General features: G+C 32.1%; 1 protein-coding gene across 1 annotated transcript; it reads right to left on the bottom strand.

Moving 5' to 3' along the window:
• Nucleotides 1-1,101: 1,101 nt before the first annotated feature.
• Nucleotides 1,102-17,365, bottom strand: LOC132744013 (phospholipid scramblase 1-like). The gene is made up of 10 exons (XM_060732617.1): nucleotides 17,268-17,365; nucleotides 16,041-16,095; nucleotides 13,921-14,022; nucleotides 13,146-13,223; nucleotides 12,782-12,858; nucleotides 12,208-12,335; nucleotides 11,495-11,615; nucleotides 9,429-9,531; nucleotides 9,050-9,108; nucleotides 1,102-2,086 (listed from the first exon to the last, which is right to left on the bottom strand). Exons 2-10 carry the CDS (start codon nucleotides 16,078-16,080, stop codon nucleotides 2,060-2,062), a joined length of 735 nt encoding a protein of 244 aa, XP_060588600.1. The 5' UTR covers nucleotides 16,081-16,095; nucleotides 17,268-17,365; the 3' UTR covers nucleotides 1,102-2,059.
• Nucleotides 17,366-18,453: the final 1,088 nt, after the last annotated feature.

The raw sequence follows: 18,453 nt of genomic DNA, 5'->3' as shown, positions 1-18,453 counted from the left end.
CTACAATTATACAAATTGCCAACTAAGCAAAAGAAGCAAGTATTGGTTCATATATATGGACAATGATTTTTTGAAACTCTAACACGATTCCAAGAAAGAAAAGTTTTTTTCAGAATTCAATTTCTGAGTCATAATGCGCCTCCGACGAAAGTCAAAAATGTTTTAAGTTGTCTTTAATTATATCATATTCTATGATAATAACATATTCATTTATAATGCCAGGTATAACATAACATTCCATCATACAAACTTTCTGATTTAAGAACTGTTGTGCCATGAAAACGGTTGATTTTCTAAATTTTGCTTATGTTGCCTGTTCAGTACAGTTATAGTGATTGAAAGTTAAAATACTACTTTCTTACACTTTGCTAGATAGAAGAAATGATAAAAGAAATAATTTTACAGTACTCGATTCCCCAGGTGATAAGCATCTATATAAATGGCTCTTACAGTATTATTTAAAGGTTGTAAAACTCATGTTGGCCCTTTCTAAAGAAGGATGGCGCGTACCGTGCCTTTAAAGAATAACTTTCATGTGTTCTTTTAATATAAAATGGTAACTCATATTCTCTTAAAAAATGCAGTCATGGAAGGCCTTTAATATTTACAATTATGATGTATGAGGGGTGGTTTGTACAACTTTACTTATGATCACATTTCATAACTAAAATATGTTCCCTTCCTCTTCAATTCACGTATAATGAATTCTTCACGCTTTCATGAACAAAATCTAGATTGTTAATTTACATTCCAGCGGATCCATATACCGTCCAACATCAGTGAAACATTGAGCACAAAACCTTGTTACAGCATAATGTAAACAATCAAAGTGGTTTCTTACAAATATAAAAGAGAAAATCTTATTTCACTGGGCATTATAAACATTGTTTGCTTGCAATAAAACGCACAGATTCTTACATTTCTAGGGGATTTCCTTTTTCCTTTTATACATACATGCATGTGTCCATAGTTAACTTTTACATACATACGCACGCACGCACGCACGCACGCACGCACGCACACACACACATACATATATATACATACATACATACATACATGCACACTGTCACAGATAAAAAAAAAACATGGAATAAAAAAGTAGTTTCACTTTGTGTTTTATTTTACAAATGACCAAAACATATTTTATTTAGTATAAACATATAATATATGCTAACATGGCATCAAATGTAAAATAATAAAACAGTCGTGAATTCCACTCGATTTGAAGTGCTATCAGATCATTAAATAAATGTTTGCGATAACAAGAGCTGTCATTGAGACAGTGCCCGACAATAAGAAAATGGACATTACTCTGTAAAAAGTTAACTCAGGGTTATAGAAACTGGCCGATCATGTAAGGTATTCACAGTAAACAAGTTTGTAAAGTCATCATAGTTTTGAAGATATCAACAAGCACGCAAAAACTTAACCAATGAGTGAAGGCGACGCCAGGGTGAATGTAATAGCCCCCCTCCCCCCACATTTTTTCGAATAGTCAAGAACTTGAGTAATGTAGTGTTCACACCTATAATAACATGTTAATATAACATGACGTGTCATATATTTCCAGGCTTAAAAATATGATAAAACATGACAAAATGAACGCTTCTTAAATGAAACAAATAAAAAAAGAAGATGATATAAACATAAAGAAATCTTAAGCTCAAAAACACAAAATAAACATGGGCAAGTTAGTCTGGCTCTATACTGTAGTGGTGGCAAAGACTTATCGCTTTGTGATCCAGTGATTTTAAGGTCAACATCATCAATAAATCATAATTCTTCGACCATAGCTAGACTGTAACATAAAGTGAGCATTCAAAATAACCTGTACATATATATTTACATTATGATTTGTTCCTCAAAATATACATGTAAACATGGCATATAAACATTTATAAAACATATTTTAACTTGTGTGAGCCATTGAACTAAATTGTATCAATCTATCAAAATATGCATATTCAATAAGCTTGTAACGTTTTAAACATAACTATTTGGTGTCAAAACAGAGACTTTTCTGTATACAATCTTCAGATCAGTGTGTTGGTCATTTTTACTTCTGTTCAAATCTCAGATAATCCTGTGAAATAACAAAGCAACGATTTTATTCCAGCCTTGTAAAATAAGAACAGTATCACATACACATGTATAAACAATTTATAATATCAAAATAATGCAACAGTCACTTATAGTGCTGCAAATTCACAGGGTAAAATGACACCGAAGTGGTCTATGTCAGTCAACAGCAAGTTTTATATACCAAATTGTTCGTCTTGGTCTGTAGTTTCCGGAATGAATATTCATCTGGTTCAAGTCCGATGCGTAGCTTAAAAATCCAAGATGGCGTCAAAGATGGCCGCCAAATCCCTAAATAATCTAGAATATTAAATTTGCTCATATTTTGTTTCCGCTTTTGTATTTCAAGTGAAATTTTTGCAAGAAAGATATCATTTAAAGCGTTTTATACGAAGAGATTTAATTTTATTTGAGAAAACAGATTGCTTTTTGCTTTTTTTATATGTAATTAAGCAAATAATGCTAAACTTACGGGTTTTTGCTATGATACTCTTGTCTTAGCTTAAACAGAGAAATATTTATTACTTATTTTGATATTCCACTATTGTAATGTATTCATGAGAGTAATGCTTATATGCATTCATATCATATTTTAAGAAATCTTTCTTTCTAATTATGCAGTAAGACATATAAAATGAGAGGTGGTACATTAAAATAGTTTTTCAATGTAAGGTTGTAACTGGTACTTATTTGTTCTATATCAATTATTTCCCCAAATTTTGTGTTTCTGTCAAATTATAGCTTCTTTAGTGCAGTCCATGTAACTGATTAACATAATAAACCAGGAATATGACAATTTGCTTCTGGTTATTTAATGAATTATTGTTCAAATCGTACCCCACCCACTATGAATAAAAATCTTAAGAAACTCTGACCCCTCGATTACACTGATTATATGGAGTGACAATATTTACGTAAGTTAATAAACATAAGGTGATTTTCAAAGTGACATACTATTACAGGAATCCTGTCAGATCTAAAAATCTGTTCAAAAATGTGTTACCAATTTAATAAGCATGATTTTGTTGTAAGTTCACCTAAGGATTTGAAAAGTACAATGTATGCAAAACAACCTCTGCTCATTTATTTATATGTTACACACCTTTTTATGTCAAATAAAATGTAATGTATTTTTTAAAGTTTTTTAAATTGACAAAATAGTCATTTAAAAAGTTTGATATTTTATCTACATATATCATTATTCTGTTGACCTTCGGTTTCATGAAACATGCATAGTAGTCGGATAAAACATAATGTTTATATGAAAATCGTTCTTGGCATTATAATTGTGTTTGTGCTATTTTAACCCCTTCTATTTGACCTTTTTCGAGTTGTGTGGTTCTAGTATTTCTTTTTAAATAGTGTATAATAACCCTTTGTATAAATAGTGTATAATAAGCCTTTGGATATGTTACCTGCTTTTAAAGATAATATTTTGACCTTTGATCCCGTTATATAAATCCATTTTATTTAGTTTCGCCCATTGTTCTCTATTTCTTGTGGACAATATGTTGTATGTCGTGAAATTGCACGAACATTTTACATTGAAGATACCATGATCACTTTCGTATGAAAACATCTATGAACGTGTCTTCACTTCCTTTAAGTGTATATACCAGTTAATGTAAAATTGAGAATTCTGCTTAAGCCGGTGCTAGAAGGTGTGGATGGTAGGTAACTTGCAATTACCACTACCGGTATGTTCCTATATGACGAAACAGTGTAAATAAAATAAATCCCCGCCAAGTAAAATTTTAACAATTGTTATGGTTACATTAGTCGAAATAAATAAAATACATACATGATCGTGTAAATATGTACAATTAAGGTACAGCCTAATTACCATAACCAAAGTACTCGATGCCTTAAAGGAAGGCAGAGCATCAAGAACACCACTTACCAAGACAGAAGACGAAATTAAAACAATTAAGTACGCACAAAACGTCAAAAACGAAAATGTTGCAGGCTCGGTTTGATTGAGTCTGTTCATGAACGGCACTGTCAAGTGCAAACTACCGTACACGCCCCCTAGCACCGAATTAAGCAAGAATTCAACATTTAATCATGGTTACAGTGAACTTTTGGATTTAGAAACTACCGCAGACGCGCTTATAATGTGGTTATAATGGATCAACGTTAGTGTCTTTCCATAAAAAGCGGCGTATGGTCCCCAAGTACAAGAATGTGTGTGCCCTAAACAAGAAAACAACGAGCGGAACTAAATAAAATGGAACTTTGAAAGGGGATCAAAGGTTATGAAGCCTGCATGCCACAGATAAGCTGTCATCTCCACATAAATCAGGCCTGCTTATACCTAGATGTAAAAGAGTTTTTAAAGTACATTTAAATTTTGAATATATCTGAATAAAGACGACAGGACTTTGTAAAATATTTACGTAATTCTCCATAGTGTTCAGACTGATTGCTGGCGGCATCCATTTTTGCGTATCTGATTGCAGTGAATGAATCTCATTTTAATCGTAAAATCATTAGGAGCAGTCTACAAAAATTGTTTTGCGCATGCCCCGTTTCAAAACACGGCTTAACTTAAACGAAAAATTAACATCGAAGTGAACAAATCGGTACATAGAAAAATCGGAAAATATCATTTACGATACTTAACACTACATGCATGGATGCTTCATTTCGTAACTGTATAAATCGATTACCGTATTGTTTTCTGAATAACGTTTTACTATTTCATGTTCTGATAAATAGTTACAGTGAACATTATAGCTACAATATCACCATGCACTATATATACCGTCTCCGTGGTCGAGGGGTTAGAGTCGATGACTTTTAATACAGTAAGCTCTCTGGCGTGGGTTCGTTCCCGGGAGATGCTTTTTTTTGTTAGTTTAGCGCTGAGGAAGGTTGTCTAGTACTGGTGTAACTCTCCAGGAACGATGGTTAGGAAACTACCCGCCTATATGACTAAAATACTGTTGGGAAAAGGCGTACAATGAAACAAACAAACATATTATATGACCGAGTGAACCGTGTATTGAACCGGTATATCTAAATAACGCAAAGGGAGATTTTTTGGTGCAAATGGCACAAATTTTATCTCAAGTTTGATTTTCTTCTAATATTGTGGTTGGAGGCATGCAGCTTTATATACTGTTTATTCCAATAAACAGTATATAACAGTATTTACCGTTTATTCCAATCAAATGATATCAACATTTTTTATGTAAACTTGTTTGATTAACATACTTTATACTCGTTTGAGAAAATGTAGAGGAAATGCTTCCTTATACATGTATTTAACAAAACAGTGACCGAAAATTTGCTTATTGAACTTTACAAGAAACTTTTATTTTGAAAATACTTTTAATATATATAATATTATTTTTCTACAAAGGGAACTGAATTTAAAATACAAATGTAAATGATATATATCATTTAATTTACATTAAGTAATTTTACAAAAAAATTTTGTAGAAAAAGTATCCCTACTGCGCCAAGAAAAAAGTCCATTTTTCCGGCATATAATCTTTTAAAACATTTAAAAAGATGAAATGTAAAACAAACTTTCATTGCAATATATATAATAAATTCTATTTTGTTTAATAATTGTAATTTATAAACATTCATTGTGTCTGTTATGCAAAAATATCCCCAAATATTTTCGAATTAAGCAAATTTTCGACAGCAGCAAAAAGACCTCTCGCATGCTTCTTTTTAAAGAAGCAAACTTGTTTATGATAGCGATAGCCTTGTTTACGTTCACTTACATATATTTAAGATTTCACTTGAACAAATTTGATTATTCATGTTAAGGATATCATCTAGGTAGCGGTAAGTGCTATTAAAAGATCCTGTAACACATTTTTTTCATGGTTTTATTTAATAAATATGATGCTCAAATTAAGATTTGTCAATATTGTCAGTTCCAATAAGCATTATTTATAAAGATATTACCGAATTTAGCATTTCATGTAAATAAAGGGAGGTAATTAGAAATTTATTTTCTATAAATTCTAAGTCAAATTTTCCAATAAGAAATGAATGCATTTAATTTATTGATTAAATATAATGTGCACAAATATTTGCAGTACACATTTCACATATTCCTCGATGTTTGAAAATTGTTTTATTTGCATAATTATATACATATATAATTTTTTGCAAGCGTGGTATACACACAGTCACAATATAAATCACAAAACATACAGGATCTGCAACGTATAGCTTCCGGTTTTGAAATAGTAGAGAGACTTAACATAAAATCCCTCTAGTAACAATATAAAAGTAAATAAAGTAAACTAACATGTCATTGACATTATGATTGTAAAAATCAGGAAAAGAGAAGATCCTTTGAGAGCAATTAAACATGGCAAAGTTGATAATTCAAACTCAGTTTGATGGGGTCTGTTCATGAGACACCATATCTCACATCTCTTAGTATCGACTAAGTAATATCCAATCCTCAACTATAAAAGTTTTGCAATCAATGATCTCGAAAGACCAAGTCGTCCGGTTAGCTCAATAGGTAGAGCGTTGGACTGTGAATCGGGCAACCCGTGTTTGGTTCCCGGACGGGGCAGCTCACTTTCGTTGTGATTGATCATGAAATAGTTTCTACGATTATTCGCACTGTACCACTGCTCTTCTATGTACAGAAGTTTCAGTTTCTTGCGAAAGTGAGGGCAACTAGAACTGGTAAACTGCTTGACAGCCTGCCCAGGAACGATTCGGTGGCTGAACTGTGCTCTGGTAAATTCAATGTGGTTACTGCCGTGATCCGGATTGAAAACTACCGACACAAACATCACCATCCCGAAGGACCTATTAATATAGCACTGTTAACCTGCTGTTGCAGACTCGGTTTGATTGAGCCTGTTCATGGACGGTACTGGAAAGTGCATGTTACTCTGCGCCCCCTAGCACATAGTATTACTATCAAGTACCCGCCAGGGAAAAGATTAGCTATTTTCGTCCAAGTGAAAGCTCTTCTTAATTCCTCCCATGAAGTTAACAACAAACTTGAAACAAAATGCTCAAAATCATACACAGGAGCTGTCAGTAGGACAGCGTGCTCGACTATTCTCAGTGCTTGATAGTAAAAAAATGCGACATAATATTGTAAAAAAAGCTTGATACAGTGACCTCCTCTGTACACAGGTTGAGATTATGATGGTGAACAAGTGTGCAAGGTCTCAAAGCGATATGTCGATTGAATTTAAAATTATCTGAGTACGTGGTACTGTAAATTCAAAGTTGAAAAAAGGGGCATAATTCTGTCAAAATGATTGATTAACCTCCTCAAGTGTTCAAGTGGAGGGCATGATGGTAAACAAGTGTGCAAGATTCAATGTCATATGTCAATGGACTTTGAGATGGTACGCAAACTTTTACGCCGACGCTCGGGCGACTAGGATAGTTGTCTTTAATCGTCGAATAGTTCAGCTAAAAAGAAAATGCCCTCATAATATATATTTTTAATTCACTCAATATAGATACATAATTTTTTATATTTACATTTATATAATATTTTATTCATAATTCAGACCCAGTCTAGCAGAAAAGTCTCTTACTGTAAAATGAATAACTTACCCATTTTAAATGTTCTAGCAAATTACATTTTACATTTTAATGAATATATTATATCCGTCATCAATAATGACAAAACTCCAAATATGGTTCAATTGTAGATTATCATATGTTAAGACAATGCCTTAAAACAAGAGCTGCATGTCAGACAGCACGCTCGAATATTAAAAATCAACAGTCTGCATAATAAAGAAATTCTCTTATTCATAAAGTAGTATAACTCTTTGAAATAAAAACATGTTAGAGGGAAGTAACCTACAATAATGATGGTTGTGGAGATTAATCTTGTCCGAAAAATTCTGTAAGTTAATGAATAAATATTATTATTTCCTACTAAATGCTTAGCTTATGGGTCTTGAACAGTGACCTACAAGCATAATCAAAATCACATTTGAAGACTAACAATCAATGTTTATGGCTAAGGAGAAACAAACTTGCAAACAAATCCTTAACAAAAGGCAAGCACAAGGTCAACGCAAATACCGAATTGCAGGTCAGTAAATTAGTTCCTTTTTGTGTGCATAAAACAAATAAAAGAGATATTTCAACATTTAGACACACATGCAGGGCATTTTCTATGAAAGGTAAGATGTCTCATCACTAACCAATTAAATAAAATTGTTAATCTTTTTAATACCACTATTATAATATAAAACAAAAAAGTATTTTATTTAAAGTTGACTCCCCGTTCGTAATACCCCACCCACTTTGTATATGAATTTAGATCAATAAAACACATTTATGGCATAGTTCGCTTATTCTAACTTATTCTAAATATGTGTAGATATAGTTTTAAAGCTGTATTAAACGAAATCATGAAAGTTATTCAGTTTAAACAAGAATAAAACTAATAACTTATACATATTCAGAAAGCACACCCAGTTTGCAATATATTTTTCTTCTTTCGTTTAAATTAGGTGATGAAAACTAGAAATAAAATCAATAAAGTCAAAATTTATAGCATGAGTAAGTTAAAAATAAGACATTTTATGCAAAATTTCAATTGATTTACAAAACTGAAAAAGGAAATAAGCCATCGTAAATATACTAGAATATTAAGGGATTTGGCGGCCATCTTTGACGCCATCTTAGATATCTTAGCTTCGCATCGGGGTTGGGCCAAATGAATATCCATTCCAGAAACTACAGATCCAGACGAACATTTTGGTATATGAAACTTGCTGTTGGCTGACATAGACCAGTTACCCCTCTAAATAGGCTAGTAAAATGGGCTGATTTGCAGCACTATTAATAACTGGTAACATCTGACAACGCTTTTGTGTGGCAAAAATTAACACTGATTATAATGAAGTGTTTTTACCAAAACTTTCAAAACTAGCTTTTTTTGAAATCGACGACTCAAAAAGAAATTAACATTTGAAGGACGATGTACATGTACATGCATACTCACGATGAAGAACACTGCTCCAATAAGAAGTATCTTTTTATTTAAGTCAAGGTCGTGGGGAACTGAAATAAATTGAAATAAACGATCAAGAAATGGAGTATATGTAAATTGTTTACCTTCATCTGTCTTAATATCTTAAAAGGACAAACGTTTTTTTTTTATTTTGGTGAAATTTGCAAAATATGTTCTGACAGAATGGCAAACAGAGAAGACCATGAACAGACAAATTTGCTATAAAATAAATCTTGTTTTTAAAAATTGAACATATACATGTAGTGTATGTGAACTCTTAAATTTACATTTAATACATCGTACATTCATTTTTCTCACGTTGAAAACAAATAAAAATATACAGAAACCAAGCAAGCACATTAATATTTAATTTCAAGACGGAAGGTGTCAGCGTCTCCGATCGCCTCAACACAACATCCTCGGAATACCTTGGCCATTTTCCCTACCTCAGTTGTTAGTGACGGATCAGTTACCTGTTATATAAAATATTACAATTTCATTGATTATACATAATAAGTAACATCACAGTGTAAAATTTGTTTGCTGGAAATGTGAAAACAACCCTTGAAAAACCCTTAAACTGTTCTCATTTAAAACAGCCAAGACCTCTGCATCATTGTATCGCCTCATTTATCCTCATACCGATTTGATTTAGATCTATATTGCTAATAACAGTGTTCAATGACCACGTCTTGCTTTATTAAATAAAAGATTTATTGACATTCGTAAATCAATTTCTTTTTAAGGTCATAACATTTGAAAAACACAGCAAGAGCATATATCTATCAACACAAGTACACTATAAAATATTGTCTATTCCATATCTCATTTTATAACATTATGACATTATTTTTGGGCATGTTAAAAATATATAAAGAATACGAATCGTTTTAGAACTTAATATATCTTAATGATAAATAAATATACTCCATGTTTCTATTTTTAATGCTGGTCCAGTAACGAAAATGGAGGCGAAACCTGTTTTTTTGTTTTGTTATTTTCAGAGGAAAGGTGAACAGAAGTGTGGATGTTTTTAGAATGTGTATTTTTTCTATTTCATGATATTTAAACCTCATATCAATTTTTGTGCCCCCACGATAGTGGCGGGCATTTAGATTTACCCTTGTCCGTCCGTCCGTCCGTCCGTCCGTCCTTCCTTCCGTCCGTCCGTTCACTTTTGTGTCGCACGTAACTCAAAAAGTATTTGACCTAGAGTCATGAAACTTTACAGGAATGTTGATCAGCATGTGTAGTTGTGCACCTGGGTATTTTCGTCTGGATATTTTTAGTATTTTCAGAGTTATTGCCCTTGACTTAGTAAAATTTTGCAATTTTCAACTTGTGTCGCATGTAACTCAAAAAGTATTTGACCTAGAGTCATGAAACTTTACATGAATGTTGATCAGCATGTGTAGTTGTGCACCTGGGTATTTTCGTCTGGATATTTTTAGTATTTTTAGAGTTATTGCCCTTGACTTAGTAAATTTTGCAATTTTCAACTTGTGTCGCATGTAACTCAAAAAGTATTTGACCTAGAGTCATGAAACTTTACAGGAATGTTGATCAGCATGTGTAGTTGTGCACCTGGGTATTTTCGTCTGGATATTTTTAGTATTTTCAGAGTTATTGCCCTTGACTTAGTAAATTTTTGCAATTTTCAACTTGTGTCGCACGTAACTCAAAAAGTATTTGACCTAGAGTCATGAAACTTTACAGGAATGTTGATCAGCATGTGTAGTTGTGAACCTGGGTATTTTCTTCTGGATATTTTTAGTATTTTCAGAGTTATTGCCCTGAACTTAGTAAAATTTTGCAATTTTCAAATTGTGTCGCATGTAACTCAAAAAGTATTTGACCTAGAGTCATGTAACTTTACAGGAATATTGATCAGCATGTGCAGTTGTGCACCAGGTATTTTTGTCTGGATTTATTCGGTATTTTTAGAGTTATTGCCCTTCACTTAGAAATTTTTTGCAATTTTCAACTTGTGTCGCATGCTACTCAAACAGGATTTGACATAGTCATTAAACCTAATGGGCAGGTTGCTCAGCATATTTAGATTTGCACCTGGGGTTTCGCTTGTGGATTTATCCAGTATTTGTAGAGTTATTTCCCTTGACTTAGTAAAAAGATTGACTGAACAGTGGCGCGGTGGGGGCACCCGTGTCCTATGGACACATTTCTAGTTTTTTCTCTCTCTCTCTCTCTTAATATTGTCACCTAGAAACTTTAATATCAATTTATATATATATATATATATATATATATATATATATATATATATATATATATATATATATATATATATGTACATGTTTCAAGCAATAAAATATGATTAAATCAAACCATTTTATAATGTAAAAATGCAAATAAGTTATCATAATCATAAATGATAAGTGATTATAAAACGTTTGTTGCTTTATGATAATAAGTCACCGGGAAAATGACATCTGCTGGACAACAACCGTCCTGACAGAAACAACAAGGCACCCAGATAGTAAACAGATGGCGGTCATCACTGTCAAATATCCGAACATGACTGTCGCATTTAGAATTCCTGTAAAGATTATTATGCTTTATGTATCAAAATCAGTTACATATACGACAAAATAAACAAGGTCACATTTTTGAGCATACATTTCTGGATTTTTTTTCTGCATTTTAACTTTTTAAGAGTTATTGCCATCTTTGCAACTTTTTAAAATCGAATTGGAAGAAATTGGTCAAAGATGTTCTCTTTAAAACTGTATACATCTCTATGAGCAAAAACAGTTCAAGAAATTCAAACTTGAGAAAGTTGTACAAAGATTTAAAGAAAAGTAAAATATTCAAGATTCAAGTAACAACTTACATATTATTGGCGATTGATGACTGTTTTTGTAATATTTGTTAACATATTTATACTGCGTCAATAACGTAGTAATGGCTATTTTGGTACTTTGACTTCTTTTACGTAATTTACAGCGTGGATTGGGTTCTTTCTTATATTTTAATAAAATACTTTGTTCACTTTACATGTACTTTAATTACAGTTTGAAAATTAGCAAAAATATGGAGGCATGCTACATAAAAATGCATATCACTTTTTTAAAGAGAAAAGTCATGATTTTAAAGAATGTTAATCGTGATAATACAAAAATGTTACGTACGCAAGAGCAATCTTGCCAATATTTCTTCCAAATGGAGATTCCGCTGCTACCACCATGCTACAGCAGCCTTCTGCGCAACAACAACAACCGGTGCAATACTTAAACTCTCGAATAAATCTCATAATATTCTAAAAACAAAATCAACACGGGATTTACCAAAATGGACATAAAATACATTAAAAATGCTGATAATAATACATAAAGTGATTTTGATTTTAATTCTAAACATTTTTTCCACAGCTTTTAATCAGAGATTGACAGACAAAATGAATACAAGCGCTAAAAGAAAAGTGAAAGATAAAAATCAAGTGATTTTCAAGTTTAAACACATTAATTATCAAGTTTCGTAACTGTTTTATTTTTACTTATCATTTTATATGCAGCATCACCTCTATATTTTTTGGACTATTTATTCCTAGTCATATGAAGGTAAAGTCAGGCGTGATCAAGAAAATCCTAAATAAATTTTATTAAGTCTGATAGCTTGTACTGGTGAATAATATCAGAATGTCAGAATTTACCATCCATTGTTGAAATAGTATATTCAATTGAAATCAATAAAAATAAAGCAAACCTTGTTTTCATTGTCTGTAACATTCAAACGGAAGCCGCGGGTTGGTGAACACATAATTCGCTCACATTCGTTCGACTCTGCAATACAAGATGTGTTCTGAATACCAGAATGAAAGCATTAATCTTATCAACAAAAACAACCACAATAACAACAACCATAAACAACTAGAACTGCCACAATCTGGAAGGAAACCACCTAGCCACTTTGCAAACTAATTAATCTGTTCAGGTTCAAAATGATATTTCTGATATTCTTTGTTCATATTTTATAAATAATTATTTTGAATGTTTACAGTGGAGGAAGTCTCCATTTGTTTGTGTTTAAGGCTTATTTATATTAATTTAGATAACAATTATCATCTTACCTTCTCTTGCAAAAAATATTTCCTGGAAATCTTTGTTCAAAATTTGATATCTGTTCTTCGTTTCAACCCCTGATAATGCTGAAATGTGACCAATAAAATTACACTGTAATAGATGGAGTGATATATGGAGCACAGTTCCACATATGGATCATAATATGCATTTTGACATTATTACTTTCATCCGTTGGTTCCAAAGCAATGAACGGACAAGGGCTGGTGTGTCTGTTTTTCATCATCTCTGATCGAGATTATTTGGCTGTGTATGTAGTTTTGTGATTATTTTCAGTCTTTCTTCATCCTTGAATGTCACATTGAATGTCTGACACATTGAAACCTACTACAACAAAACTTTCTCAGAGATATATGCATCAAATTACAATACATGAATAGTAAACCTACAAAGGAAGAATATAAGTGCCGGACAGCATTTTGATTTTTTTTCAATGACAATTCATGTTTGACAAAAATAATTCAAAATTGCAAAACTTAGCGTTTAATATCGTCCTCATATGGGAGTTAAACCAACATATCTTTTACTGGAAACCAGCATATCTTTTACCGAGAACCAGCATTTCTTTTTAATCGATGCATATTTAAAGAACCATATGAAGTTGGTTACCCGTGGACTGTGTCACTTTTATTATGAATATTTTATTGTTGTTTTTATTCTAAAGTGCATATACTGTTTTTTATTTTGTTGGTTATGTAGAGGGCGCTTTAACGAACACAGTGATTAATTTTATAATGTCTGTTTTGATAAAATCCGATACTTCACCTTCAAATATTTCCATTTTCTGTCTTACAATGATTGTATCTAACCCTTTCAGATATTCCACACTTGCCGGAAGTTGTTGCGATACCGGACCCATCTCCATACCTTTAATGATAAAACAAGTGGACCATTGCAGCCCTTAACGTGCTAAATGATATGAAAGATTTCCCAGTTTTTGATCTATAACAGTCCTAAATAAGTTGAAGCGAACAATTAACAGTTTATATACGCAGGCTGGGTTTACTCTAAATAGGTGACAAACTCTAATATAGGGATTTACTGTAAGACACTGCAAAACGTCCGTACCGCAAAAACGTACGTATACGGACGTTTTGCGGCGCATATCGTCCACATTTTTCTGACGTACATTTTGCGGCAAAAAGGCATGGTCCTGCCGCATAACGTCCATACTTTAAAGTTTATACAATTTTCGTTAATTTTGACAAGTTATAATCAGGTGCTATTGTGTGTTACTTTAACCTGAGTATGCGCAGGTCTGTCCGTCCAAATTTAGCTTGCTATCACTCTAGCATCCACATACCCTAAACAATATGGCCAGAGTTATTTGCCCTTGAATTACAATATCTGTTATATATTACATATTGTTACCACTACAACGCTTTCATTTCTTCTTCAATCTTGACAATTTTCAAGATTTTCAAGAGAATATCTATGACCATAAAATCTCAACAAAGAAGATTATAGGTTAAATCTAACAAAAAAAAAAAAAAAAAAATAAATGAAATCAAACGCGCTATTTTTTCACCTTGTTAGTGTTTTCGTTCTTCTCAGTTCTTAATTTTTTTTATACAGAATATGTATAACAATAAGGTCTCGATCAAGTTCGTTTATGAGCTAAGAGGTTTCCCATCCCCACCCTCGCTCCCGCGACGAAAGGTCTCTTGCTCAATTATGACTAGGCGACTTAAAGGCCCTATCTCCATGACAATATAGCTCTCTCGCTCAAATATGACTACGCTGTCAAAAGTCCCTATCCATCCCCCGTAAATATGAATGGTAGAACCAAACCTCCATAGTCAACAAGATCACAAAAATCATCCCCACTTCTTGATGCAATTATATGAATAGCTATTGATCTTTAATTTTAATATTTTTTGTCATTCACTCAGTCCAATCCCGGTTTGTCCGTCCGTATAGCCGTCCTTATCTGTATGTCTATAAGATTACATTTATTTCAATATCATCGTTTTTATATCTCTGCTGCTGCTGCTGCTTGGTTCCATTCCATAAAAATCTATTCGAAAAACATCCTCGTCTTAAGCATATTTTTTTTCTTTAATGAAATAGTCAGAATTATAGAGTATCACAAAAATATTGCACATTAATGTTTATTTCGTCATATCTTTACCTGAAACAATATGAAATTGACATAACCAATAAAAGTAACGTTAATAATGAAAATATTTTAATACAGAAAATATGCCGCAAAACGTACCTAGTGCGATATGCACCGCAAAACATCCATACGCGTACGCTTTTCGGTACGGACGTTTTGCGGTGTTACAATGCGTCAACATACGGTACACCTAAAAAGTTTTCCTGGAGCTCTTGCATCCTAGTGGATGCATCAAAATATAATGCTGGCTTCAAAAATCTTATCAATTATTAGTCCAACAGTGGTCTAGCTGGGCTTTGTTTCATAGAAAGTGTATCCTAAGTCCTAGGACTAATACCAAACTATATGAGTATTCTAAGACCGTTTCAAGAACTATTTTCGTCTTTAGTAAAAGTTTAAGACTTTTACTTAATTCATTCGCCTTAGAAATGTTAAAAAATAAAATGACTCCCGCTCCAGTCCGCAATGTGGTTATGTTCATCTGCATCTCTATTCAGAAATCAAAAAGTTTTAACTTGGGACATTATCTTTGAAATGAATTGGCTCGGTTTTGGTCTTACCACAAATGTTTTAGATTTAGAACTTTCTATGAAGCAACCCAGGTAGCAACCTCTAACCAAGTATTATCATCGCTGAGAAAGAGTAACAATTTATGCAATAGTTCAAAACTAATTCATTAACACTACATTCATTGAATTTCTTTCATATTGGATACGTATTATATAAATTATGTTATGGGTGTGTACTGTATAGGTATTTTACTTACCACCTTTTGGCTGATCCGTTACCACAGCGACAGTTGTCATAGTGACAGCTGCTGTCTGAAATAGCATTTTAATATTAATTATTATACAGATCTACTATCTATATACGTAAATAGCACATAAACAACATAGAGAATAGCAGACAATTAGTTACTCTGAGACAAGGAACGCCGTGTGACAACAGGAGACTAGAGCATCGCGCATGTTTTGATTTTTTCTACAAAGGAAATAATACCTCTTATTTCTACTACAAGTTTCTCGGCGGCAATGTTGAAATTGCTGCTACAATACAGTAAATTCTATATTAAAAATGTGTTTTAATTTAGCAATATCCTAAGCAGTCATCTCCCCTTATCAGTACAGAAATCTCTGCCATCTCAATATTTTGATATTTTATATTTTTTAGACTTTGAATTTATTTTTCATTATTTTGTATACTTTTGAGTTTTTAACGTAAAGTTAAAAATAAAACAGAAAGAAAGAAAGGACGTTAGATTTTATACGTAACGTTTGATATTTACATTTGAATTTCGACGTTACGTCATGTGACTTTTATGTGACGTTTGTGAATGCAGTGATTACAATCTGTAGAGGGAAGTTATCACTGTGAGGAGCTAGCAAATTTAGTTTGAATATTTCTTTTAGCTTTAGAAATAGAAATACTATGCAATATATTTCCAGGAAGAATGACTTGGTAATGTTTTCTTCTAATATATATATAAATACAGTATGGTAAGGATAGTTGAGTACCCTAAGTTTTAGCCGAAAGTTTACATGATACTTTGACAATCCATCTTGACGGTAATGAGGCTTAGATCTATTCTAAAAGTTTAATAGTGCATGTTTGCTTTATACAGGCTTACTATGAAAAATTAGTGTTTAAGGTATATATAGGCTATCGTGTTTCTTGAAAAGGAACATAGATCTATACAAATTGTCATTTTAAACTTAGTTGTTGGTTGTTTACCATCATACTCATTTTTCAAAATAAATAAAAATAACTATTTCAATCATCATCCATATATTATATTATCAATCTAGTCTCCTGATAGTCACAAAATGTCAGGAAATCGCTTCCTCTTTCACAATATTTTTATCCCCCACCCTACTGAGTACACATGTAAATCAAAATAGCTCAGTTATGCCCCTGATTATAGATTTAACATGCAAACAAATTAAACAAGCACATGTTGTTATAACCAACATACAAAACTTAAAAAACCATTTACCTTTTATGAAATTATATCCTAGTTAAACTAGATATTTTAAAGTGCAGTCAGTCTAAATCAATATGCATGCGCGGTTTCTGTGACGTAATCAATAACAATGAGCTAGTTTCTGACACTACTTATTGTATGATATAAAAGTTGACCTAATTGTATGTTTTGATCTTGAATTGATCGCTGCACAATCATCTCGTTGACCTGTTATTACCTCTATTGATTTGTTTTTTATCTGATCTAAACACATTTTAATATTATATATGCACGACCTGTCGCACAAAATATTATATAAATCAGCCATTTTAATAATACTCTCTATAGCCTAGGGGTATTATTTAGAACTGATTGAAATATGCTTATAATCTGAAAACCAATAAATAATAAAACTGTTGTACATAGGTACAAATAAACTTCTATGCACACTATATAGATCTATAAACTTTTGTACACATGTGTACCATAAACTGAACATTGCCTACATATACATATATACATGTACATTAGTGTGCACATGTGCAAAATATATTCATGATACTAATTCGTTTTTCCTATTGTATACATAAATATAAACTGTTATGCAAATATACTCATTTACATAAATCCAACAAATTGAGATTCTTTACATTAATCATACAAATCATTAATCAAACATCAATATGAATATTCCGTCTATAGATGTATATAAACGAGTACACATGTACATAAAACGTTGCACACATGTACATATAAACTGTTATGCAAATAAACAAAAATATTCATTTTTATAAATCTCAACAAATTTAGATTCTTTACATTAAGCAAACAAATCAAATCATTAATTCACCATAATCTGGATATTTGTGATTATGGGAAATAATGCAGTCAGTTTCACTGTCGATGAGATATAATAATTTTGTGGTGAAAATGTTACTTACTCAAAATTTCGATTTACTAACTCGAAATTTTGAGTAAACTATCTCGAACTTTCGAGTTACTAACTCGAATTTTGGACTAATTACTCGATATTTCGACCTCAAACTCGAAATTTCAAGGATCTTATCTCGAAATTTCGACTTAGTAACTCGAAATTTTGACTAAGTAACTCGAAATTTCGACTACGTTACATTACTAGAATGACCAAAGTAATGAGTTACCAAGAGTTTAGATAATAATAGATATAGTAGGGAGTGCGGTTGAACTATTAAAGTTGAAC

Source organism: Ruditapes philippinarum, unplaced genomic scaffold, assembly GCF_026571515.1.
Source record: "Ruditapes philippinarum isolate M1 unplaced genomic scaffold, ASM2657151v2 ctg684_1_1_1_1, whole genome shotgun sequence".
In the NCBI taxonomy this organism is placed as follows: Eukaryota; Metazoa; Mollusca; class Bivalvia; order Venerida; family Veneridae; genus Ruditapes; species Ruditapes philippinarum.
The sequence above is the reverse complement of the archived record's forward strand: the minus strand, read 5'-3'. Positions and strand labels throughout refer to the sequence as shown.

Excerpts from the sequence above, each read along its gene's own strand:
- LOC132744013 (XM_060732617.1), bottom strand. The coding sequence starts at position 16,080 with ATGACAACTGTCGCTGTGGTAACGGATCAGCCAAAAGGTG. Across the intron at positions 12,336-12,781 it reads TTACAGACAATGAAAACAAG|AATATTATGAGATTTATTCG; the intron begins GTTTGCTTTATT and ends TTTTGTTTTTAG. Across the intron at positions 9,109-9,428 it reads TGACACCTTCCGTCTTGAAA|TTCCCCACGACCTTGACTTA; the intron begins TTAAATATTAAT and ends AATTTATTTCAG.